General features: G+C 65.6%; 1 protein-coding gene across 1 annotated transcript in view; it reads right to left on the bottom strand.

The window, feature by feature from the left end:
* Nucleotides 1-2,488: 2,488 nt before the first annotated feature.
* Nucleotides 2,489-10,110, bottom strand: part of RASAL2 (RAS protein activator like 2) — a 264,537-nt gene continuing 256,915 nt past the window's right edge. Inside the window, 3 exon segments of the mRNA XM_056107324.1 lie at nucleotides 2,489-3,356; nucleotides 7,212-7,299; nucleotides 9,391-9,593. Of these exon segments, the coding sequence (XP_055963299.1) occupies nucleotides 3,192-3,356; nucleotides 7,212-7,299; nucleotides 9,391-9,593 (456 nt within the window). The 3' untranslated portion in view covers nucleotides 2,489-3,191.

Below are 10,110 nucleotides of genomic sequence, written 5' to 3'. Positions count from 1 at the left end.
CCTGTGGCACTCAGGGCTGGGAACGGCCTTTGCCCAGCTCAGAGCTGGCCCAGAACCACCCCCCCCCCCCCCACCGGGACCCGTCCTCCCTCCCTTGCGCCTTCTCGGGACCTCCTGGAACGGGGCCGCTCTCGCTGTTTGGTCTTTCCAGACCCCGAGCGTCCACGAGGGGCTCTGGCCCCCAAGTGATGCTTCTAGGACACCGAGGTGCTCGGTGGGAGAAGGGGCGCCGTCTGGAAAAATGCAGTGCCCTCTGGGGTCCCGCTTTTGCGAAGCCGGCGAAAGTTGCCCAAAGAACCGCCAAGGGGCCCCCCCAAAATCCAGCCTCCGGCTAGGGGCGGGACAGCGACTGTTTCCCGGAGGAAAAGCCAGGGAGAAATGAAAAGAGAAACGAGAAACTTCCAGAAGCGGCCAAGGGCCCCTTATGGTCACTGCGCCGGGCTTGGGGTCACGAGCAAGAGGGGCCTGTCCCTGGGGTTGCACCCCTGGACGCTGAGCTCCAGTGGGGCTCCCCACGTGGGTCCCCCGCCCAGGGCAGAGCGCCTGGGGCCCGCTGGGCACTGGACAGACCCCAGCAGGGAGCTCCGGCTGGACTCCCCAGGGCCACCGGACCCGGCCTGGGGGGCAGACACAGAGCAGAGGGGAACTGAGGGACCCCCAACTTCCGGCCTGGGGACAGTGGGCATGAGGTGTTTGGGACAATGGGGCGTCCTGGTGGACGTGGAGGCCAGCGGTCCCCGTGATGGAAGGGGGCAGCGCCCATGCCCCCCGGCTCCTCCCTACCCTGGCCTGGCGTTGTGTGGTCATCCCAATAAGCCTCGGCCGCTATCCTTCCCCTGTTGATGAGAGCCGCCCTGTTCGGGGGGTGCAGGCAGGAAGAGGAAGCCTAGGACCCCCGGCCTCCTCCCTCCCCCCAGTTTCTCTTCCCCTTCATCCTCTCCCAGGGCCTAGGGCCAAGATATGCACTTCCGGCCGCCCGCTCCGTCTTTCCAAGGGAAGCTTCTAGAACAGTTCAGAGACGGCAGCAAGAGAAAACACTCAGGAGACCAGAAAAATAAAATGATGCTAGGGAAAAAAAAAAAACACCCAAAACCTCAGGAGAATGAGAGAGAGAGAGAGAGAGAGAGAGAGAGAGAGAGTCAGGCAATGAGCTTGCTTTGCAGGTTCGATCCCCGGCATCCCACAGGGTCCCCCGAGCACCGCCAGGAGGGATTCCTGAGCACAGAGCCAGGAGTCAGTCCCGAGCAATGCTAGGTCTGACACAAACACCGAAAGAAAAAAAAAAGGAAAAAGAAAGAGAAAGGAAGGAAGGACAGACTGATGGACACTGGTGGCCCATGCATGGCCGGTCCAGCCGCCGTCCCCCACGCTCTGGAGGGGGCCTCCCCGACAGCGCCAGGCTCTCACCGTCGGACTTGCGGGACCCGACCTCTGCCCTCGGGTTGGCACCCCTGGGACAGCAAACCAGCACCCCGGGAGAAACTGAGGAAAGACACGAGAGCGTGGGCCTGAGAAGTGGTCAGGACCAAGACCGGCCCTTCTGGGCAGCCCTGCCCGCTGGCAGCGACGCCCCCTACAGGGCGCCCCCAGGCACACCAGCAAGGCCTTGCAGTGGCACCGCTTAGGAGGAATGGGCGGGACATGGCCGGGGCGCAGAGCGGTGCCCTCGGAGACAGGCTGTCCCCTGCACCCTGATTGAAAGTGACCCTGGTGCCATGGGTCTCGGCGTGGAGGGAGGACAAAATTCACCAGCCCGGGTCAAGAAAAGTAGGCCACGGGGGCTGGAGCAATAGCACAGCGGGGAGGGCGTTTGCCTTGCACGCGGCCGACCCGGGTTCGATCCCCGGCATCCCCTAGGGTCCCCCGAGCACCGCCAGGAGTGATTCCTGAGTGCAGAGTCAGGAGTCAGCCCTGAGCATCACCGGGTGGGACCCAAAAAGCCAAAAAAAATTCAAAGAAAACTCAAACCCCAAACCAACCAAATAAAAACACCCCAAGAAAGCGGGCCAAGATCTCAGGGTGGGCATCACAAGAGGCCGGGGGCCCCAGAGGGCAGCGGTGGGCCAGGCTGGGGGGGGGGTGAGCCCCAGACAGCTCAGATCTCGGGACCGGGATGGGGCAGCCCTGTGTTCTGCCCAGTTCCTGGGTGCAGGCACCCCTCACCCCTGCGCCAGCTGCCCGGCCACGGGGCTGCCTCTCCCCTGTCCCCTGTGGTCGGTGGCTTAGCTGGACAGTGGCCGTTGCAGGACAAACCAGGAGTTTTAGACTTCGGGCCCTTTGGACGCGGCGTTTGAGAGTGACCCTGGAGGACGGAGCATTGACAAACGCCTCGTGGGTGCGTGAGGGACGCCTGTGCCCCCCCGCCCGAGGAGGGGCGAGAGGGAGCGGCCGTTTCCCGTGGGGATGGCGGGAGACGACCCGTGTGACCCGGGGGGCAGAAGGGACCGAGGGCGCCGAGGCGGCTGGTACGGAGAGACACGACTACCCATCGCCCTGGAAACTCCAGAGAGGAAAAAGACTTTCCTTTATTACAACCGGGGGGTGGGGGGTGGGGGTCCGGGAATAGCTCCCGGGACGAGAAGGGACAGAGAGCGACCTCCAGGAGGGCCGCCCGCAGGACAGCGCCGAAGCGTGTCTCCTGGAACCTTCTAGAACATTCTAGAACCTTCTCCAACTGCACACCTGCCCCTCCCCCGAAACCTGTCCTGCTGGGCTGCCTGGCAGGTGGGCGGAGGTGAATTATGTGACCCTGTGTGGCTCCCGACCCCGGACTCGTTTCTCTACAGGACAAGGGTCAGTGGGCAGAACGGGGCTTCTCACCGCGGCCGCCTTGGACAATTCTGTCCGTCCGTGCCCGAGACCCTCTGGCGCTGGTCGCCCGCAATGCCTGGCCCCCTCCTGTGTCCCCTCCTGACTCTCCGAGTCCGGCTGGCCTCCCCCAGCTGTGCAGTGCTCTTCACCGGGGAGAAACGGTAATACAAAAGGGCAAAGGTGAGAGACGTCCTCTACGTGGTCAGTTCCTCCCGGCACGGACTCGGGCGTCCTCTGTGCCCGGCCCGGCCCCGGCGCCCGGGCGGGGGGGACAGCGCTGGCGAGGGCAGGGCCAGGGCGGGCGGCTCCCTCCCGCCGCTGCCCGCCCGTCCATCTGTCCGTGTCCGTCGTCCGTCAGTCCTGCGTCCCCGGGCCGGCGGTCAGCAGCTGCTGTTTCGGAACTCGCCGTTCTCGGTGATGGACAGCTTGGTGGGGTTGGTCGGGGACACGCCGTTGCGGGCCTGCACGCTGTAGCGCTCCTTCACCTGCGTCAGCGCACTCATGAGCCGCGTGTTGGCCGAGTCCAGGGACAGGATGCGCTTCTCCTGAAACACAGTGATGGCGGGTCTGTGCCTGGGGCGGGCCCCACGCGGCCCCCCCACAACCCCCAACGCATGCCAACGCTCCGTCTCCCCGGCGGTCCGCTCGATCTCAGGCTCTGTTCTGCTTTCGCGCGCCTTTTCGGAGAGGCTGAGAGGTCCCACCTCCTGCCCCTCCGGGTGCTCCCGGCCACACACGGAGACTTAGAAATGGGGGCTGGAGCGACAGCACAGCGGGGAGGGCGTTGGCCTGGCACGCGGCCGAGCCGGGTTCGATCCCCGGCATCCCCGAGGGTCCCCCGAGCACCGCCAGGAGTGATCCCTGAGTGCAGAGCCGGGAGTCAGCCCTGAGCATCGCCGGGTGGGACCCAAAAAGTTAAAAAAAAAGAAAAAAGAAACGGGGCTGACAGAGAGAAGCGCCAGGCACCATGGCACAGCGCCACGCAGATGGAGAGCTCATCCCGGGATCCCAGACCCCCAAGAGGAGGGAGTCTCGGTCACCATGTGCACAGGAGGATCAAACTGGCAGCAGGGGACAGTGACTCACACGGTGAGGGGGCGTATTGGGGGACAGAGGTAGCAGCTCAGGCCGAGGGACCATGTGAATGTTGGGGGGGGGCGGGGGGGACGACACACAGGGACTCCGGAAACGCACACAGGGACACACACAATGGCACGAAGCTCCTGGACTCATTCCAGCTCAAGGGAGGGGGAGGGGTCCCCCGGGGAGGAAGTGTTCAGTGGACTTTCTTTTCTTTTTCTTTTTGGGTCACACCCAGCGATGCACAGGGCTGACTCCTGGCTCTGCGCTCAGGAATTACCCCTGGCGGTGCTCAGGGGACCCCATGGGATGCTGGGGATCGAACCTGGGTCGGCCGCCTGCAAGGCAAACGCCCTCCCCGCTGTGCTATCGCTCCAGGCCCTCAATGGACTTTCAAGTCTCTCAACAAACACCTGCTTTCCTCTCAAAAAGGTTTTTTTTGGTTTTTTTTTGACTCACACCCGGTGATGCTCAGGGCTGACTCCTGGCTCTGCACTCAGGGATCACTCCTGGAGGTGCTCAGGGGACCCTTTGGGATGCTGGGGATCGAACCCAGGTCGGCTGTGTGCCAGGCAGGCCAATGCCCTCCCCGCTGTGCTATGGCTCCGGCCTCTAGACCCAAAAGTTATCAAGCAAGGAAAGCTTCTCAGTAAACCCAGACGAGAAAAATATCCAGGAAGCGAAAAGGAGCACCTTTCCCCCGAGACCCCAGGAAAGGAAGTTCTCGAAATCCAAGCTTCTTTACACAACGCTGTTCTTAAAGAAAGTCAGCCTGACTACCGGTAAACGCCCGATTAATCTATTTTATATAAGTATATACCTGGGGGCATGTAGAAATGTATCAGGTGTGGGGGGGGGGGCTGGAGCGATAGCACAGTAGGGAGGGCGTTGGCCTTGCACGCGGCTGACCCGGGTTCGATTCCCAGCATCCCAAAGGGTCCCCCGAGCACCGCCAGGAGTGATCCCTGAGCTCAGAGCCAGGAGTCAGCCCTGAGCATCGCCGGGTGGGACCCAAAAAGCCAAAAAAGCAAAAAAAACAAAAGTCGAAAAGAAAAGTCGAGGGAGGGGTCTTCATTTACTTCATCTACTGCCCACTGAGTTAAGGCGCAGTGTGGTCCCCTGACCCCCGAGTGGGGAAACTACGTCACCCAACCCCACCAGACCCTCTCTCCGAATCAAACCCAGAGGCGGAAGAGGCAGACCCGAGGGGGCCTCAGGGAAGTGGGGTTCGGTGTTAGAGAGGCCTGGGACCCCCGAGCTGCGCCGGGCTGGCTCCCGGGCTCGCGGGGCAGGAGCTGGACAGGGCGGGAGGTCAGTGCGCGGGCGGCAGGTGGCTTGGCTAGACGGACGGGGTCTACCTGCCTGCCGGGACAATCTCATCTCCGCTTATGACCTGTAATTTAACAAGCGGAGACGTCACTCGGCGGGGAGCGAGGCTCCTTCTTGGCTCTCCCTGAGGGACACGGGGGGATGGGGGGCTGCAGGGGGCTGACGTGGCCGTGCCAAGGTTCCAGACGGGGCGACAGCTCACATGGAGGGGCGGAGTGTACAGAGAGGCCAGCAGGGCTCAGAAACGGCCGTTCCTTGGGGCTGGAACCAACACAGAGCGGGGAGGGCGTTTGCCTGGCACACGGCCGACCCGGGTTCGATCCCCAGCATCCCACAGGGTCCCCTGAGCACCGCCAGGAGTGATCCCTGAGTGCAGAGCCAGGGGTAACCCTTGAGCATCACTGGGTCCTCAGAGAGTGGCCAGCAGGGGCAGCTGGAGATGGACCTTCCAGACACTAACTGGTCAGCATGGGGTTCGATGCTGGTCAGGGGATTGATGCCCTGGGACTGTCCCCCACGTCCCCTGCGACCCCCCATGACCCTTGATCCAGCCACTGGGGCCCTTTTTTCTTTTTCATTTTGGGTCACACCCGGCAATGCTCAGGGCTGACTCCTGGCTCTAGACTCAGGAATCAGTCCTGGAGGTGCTCGGGGGACCCCATGGGATGATGGGGATCGAACCCGGGTCGGCCACGTGCCAGGTCAACGCCCTCCCGCTGTGCTATCGCTCCAGTCCCCTTTCCTCTTTATTATTATTATTATTTGGCTTTTTGGGTCCCACCCGGTGATGCTCAGAGCTGACTCCTGGCTCTGCACTCAGGGATCACTCCTGGCAGTGCTCGGGGGACCCCATGGGATGCCAGGGATCGAACCTGGGTCGGCCGTGTGCCAGGCCAGCGCCCTCCCCGCTGTGCTCTCGCTCCAACCCCCGGGCCCTTTTCTCCCATCCTGGAAGCTCATTTGATGGCCCCTGTCTCACTGGACACTGCAGCCCGCTGCGTGTGGCTCCCTCCACCTTTGCCCCCCGGTGCCCACAGCCCCGGTCACCCCTGTCCTCTGCAGCACGGGGCAACCAGCGGTCAGGACGGGAGACCCGGCCCAGGCCGCCAACCCCAGGTCCTGCGCGGGATGGACAAGCCTGAGTGCGAGACTCCTTTAGACACAGCCTGGGTCCTGCTCCTCCTCATCTCGCTACACTGAGCCCCGGAATGGGGTGACTGCGCACCCCCTTCTGGTTTCTAAGCTGCGGATATAGCCTGGAAGCGTCCAGGAGAGTTGCGTGACCCCTGCCCCCACTCTCGTCCACCCCCATCCTGGGTCCCCGCTCAGAGGTCCTATTTGAAAGGCCCAGGGCCCTTTGCCCCGACGCTCAGGGTGTCTGAGCATCAGAAACCGGGGTCCGCGAGTCTAGATACTGTGGCCACGCTGATGTCGTACCCCCGACGGCTGGGAGGGTCCCAAGGGGCAGGAAGGCTCCAAGCGGCTCCCCTGCCCACCTTCAACTCCTGAGCCCGGCAGGGGTGGGGGAGGGCGGGTAGGGGGTAATGGGGTGGCCCGGTCCGGCCCACAGACGCCTGCTGCGCCCACAGCTCAGGGCAGGCCCTGGCACTGAGGGGGATGCCTGCGGGCGGGCCTGGTGGTGCAGAGGGGAGGGGACCCGCCCAGTGGCCAGCCGAGTGGCACCCACAGCGCCCTGCTCGCTCTCGGCCAAACCACTGATGAGACAGAGGGAAACTGGGACCCCGTCCTGAGCCCCCCCAGAACGTCTCAGAAAGAAGCCGAACCCTCACTTCTGCCCCCCCGAAGAGCTGCTGGCTCACAGCCTGTGTCCGGGTCTGGGCCGGCAGGGAGGCACCGGGGATGGGCCACAAGACCACAAACGCCACAACCACATGATGGGCGGTGGGGGACCAGCTGGCGGACGCAGGGGACTGGCCGTCCCCCGGGTCCTGGGAAGGAGACGGGACACGCCCCCTCCCTGGCCCCCTCACCTGCGCGTCGATGATCTTCTGCTTGGCGTCGATGACGGCCTGCATCTCCGCGTGGTCCTTCTTCAGCTCCTCCTCCACTGCCATCAGCCTGCAGGGCAGGGGCGGGCGGGGGGCTCAGGGCCTCCAGTCGAGGGTGCGTGAGGGCAGGGGTCTAACCACTGGGAAACACTGCCCCACGATGCCCTGGCCTGGGGCACCCCTTTCTCCGCCCTCCACTCGGCGCGGCCCACCCATGAGGCTCTCCAGGAGGCCACCTGGACCTTGCTTCCAACACCTGAGCCCTCTGGGGCCTGTGCCCTGGCCTGGGACCCCCGGGGACAGCAGAGGGCCGGGGTCCGGCGCTGTGCACAGCCTTGGGGAACTGACCCCTCCGCTGCGACCTGTTCTGGTTTTGCTTTCTGGGTCCCACCGGCGATGCCCAGGGCTGGCTCCCGGCTCTGCACTCAGGGATCACGCCTGGCGGGGCTGGGGGACCCTAGGGGACGCCGGGGATCGAACCCGGGTCGGCCGCGTGCCCGGCCAGCGCCCTCCCCGCTGGGCCATCGCTCCGGCCCCTGCGTGGCCTTTCCTTGCTGAGCGGAAGGAACAGTGATGAGGTCTCCGAGGCCAGCGCCGTGCTGACCCCTCGCGCGCTGACCCGGGCCCCGGGGAGGTGTGCGAAGCCCCTGCCGTGGCTGGGGCTGTGGGACGGGGGAGAAGGTGTGTCTCTCGCCCCCTGGGCCCCACTGCCCGCTTGCTGGACCCCGTGACCGGGAAACTCCCGTCCGTGTCTCGGGATTCTGAACCGGGTGAGCTGTGGGCGGAGCCACGGGGGCGGGGCAGGCGGGATGTCACGGCGGGGGCGGGGCTTCACGGCGAAGGGCGGGGCTTCACGGTAGGGGGCGTGGTGTCGGGCATCAAGGCGGGGGCGGGGCGTCACGGTGAGGGGCGGGGCTTCGTGGTAGGGGCAGGGCGTCATGGTGAGGGGCGGGGCGCCCGTGCAGGGGCGGGGCGTCGGGCATCACGGTTAGGGGCAGGGGTCACGGCAGGAGCAGAGCGTTACTGTGGGGACGTGTCTTCGGGCATAACGGTGGGGGTCAGGGTGTCAGGGCGGGGCTGGGGCTGCACGGTGGGGGCGGGGCGTCATGGTACGGGGCAGGGTGTCAGGGCGGGGCATCATGTCAAGGGGCGGGGCGTCACGGGCGTGACGTCATCACAAGGGGCGTGTTATCGTGGTAGGGGCGGGGCGTTGAGCATCACTGCAGGGCGGGGCGTCATGCCAAGGGGCGGGGTACCAGGTCGGGGTATCGCAGCGGGAGCGTGGCGTCACGGTGGGGGCGTGGCGTCATGTCAAGGGGCGAGGCGTCACGGCGGGGGCGGGGCGTTGAGTATCAAGGCAGGGGCGTGGCGTCATGTCAAGGGGCGGGGCATCAGGTCAAGGGGCGTGGCGTCACGGTGGGGGCGGGGCGTTGAGCATCAAGGCAGGGGCGTGGTGTCATGTGAAGGGGCGGGGCATCAGGTTAAGGGGAATGGCGTCACGGTGGGGGCGGGGCGTTGAGCATCAAGGCAGGGGCGTGGCGTCATGCCAAGGGGCGGGGCATCACGTCAAGGGGCGTGGCGTCACGGTGGGGGCGGGGCGTTGAGCATCAAGGCAGGGGCGTGGCGTCATGTGAAGGGGCGGGGCATCAGGTTAAGGGGCATGGCGTCACGGTGGGGGCGGGGCGTTGAGCATCAAGGCAGGGGCGTGGTGTCATGTCAAGGGGCGTGGCGTCACGGTGGGGGCGTGGCGTCATGTCAAGGGGCGGGGCATCACGTCAAGGGGCGTGGCGTCATGTCAAGGGGCGGGGCATCGGGTCAAGGGGCGTGGCGTCACGGCGGGGGCGGGGCGTTGAGTATCAAGGCAGGGGCGGGGCGTCATGCCAAGGGGCGGGGCATCAGGTTAAGGGCGTGGCGTCACGGTGGGGGCGGGGCGTTGAGCATCAAGGCAGGGGCGGGGCGTCATGTCAAGGGGCGTGACATCACAGTGGGGCGTGGCATCAGGTCAAGGGGCGTGGCGTCACGGCGGGGGCGGGGCGTTGAGCATCAAGGCAGGGGCGGGGCGTCATGCCAAGGGGCGGGGTACCAGGTCGGGGCATCGCAGTGGGGGCGGGGCGTCATGCCAAGGGGCGGGGCGTGGCGGCGGGGGGGGCGGGGCGCCCACCTGCTGATGATGCCCTTCATCTGGCTGTCCTTCTCCTCCTGCTGCCGCCGCAGCCGCTCCTCGCTGCCCTCCAGCCGCGCCCGGTACTCCAGCAGCAGCTTCTGCATCTGCTGCTCCTGCACCAGCAGGCGCCGCTCGTACTCCTCCAGCCGCCGGCTCGACACGCGCAGCCGCTCCTTCAGCTTGGCGATCTCCTGCTCGTACTGGGCGGGGCGAGAGGCCGGGGAGCCCGGTGAGCAGCGCCCGGCGCCCTTCCCGCTCTCCCCCGCTGCACCTCGTCCCGGGCCACCCCTCCTGGGCTGCGCACCCGCCGGCCCCCGAGCCCAGGTCTCTGTGCGGACGGCACCCGGGCGCTGGAGAGCGTCTCTCCACGCGGGTCTGGGGCGACTGCCACAGGCGGGGGGGAGCAGAGAGCGGGGATCCCAGAGGGGCTTGGACAGGGGCTGGAGCAATGGCACAGCGGGGAGGGTGCTTGTCTTGCGCGCGGCCGACCTGGGTTCGATTCCCAGCATCCCCTAGGGTCCCCTGAGCACCGCCAGGAGGAATTCCTCAGTGCAGAGCCAGGAGGAACCCCTGTGCATCGCCGGGTGTGACCCAAAGAGAAAAACAACAACAACAACAACAATAATAACAAAAAAACCCAGAGGGGCTTGGACAGCTCTTGCTGGACACAATAAACCCAGCTCTGAGCAGCAGTAGGGACCTTCCAGAGATAACCAT

This window comes from Sorex fumeus, unplaced genomic scaffold, assembly GCF_029834395.1.
Source record: "Sorex fumeus unplaced genomic scaffold, SorFum_2.1 ptg000161l, whole genome shotgun sequence".
Classification (NCBI taxonomy): Eukaryota; Metazoa; Chordata; class Mammalia; order Eulipotyphla; family Soricidae; genus Sorex; species Sorex fumeus.
Note: the sequence above shows the minus strand (reverse complement) of the source record. Positions and strands in the feature narration are given on the sequence as shown.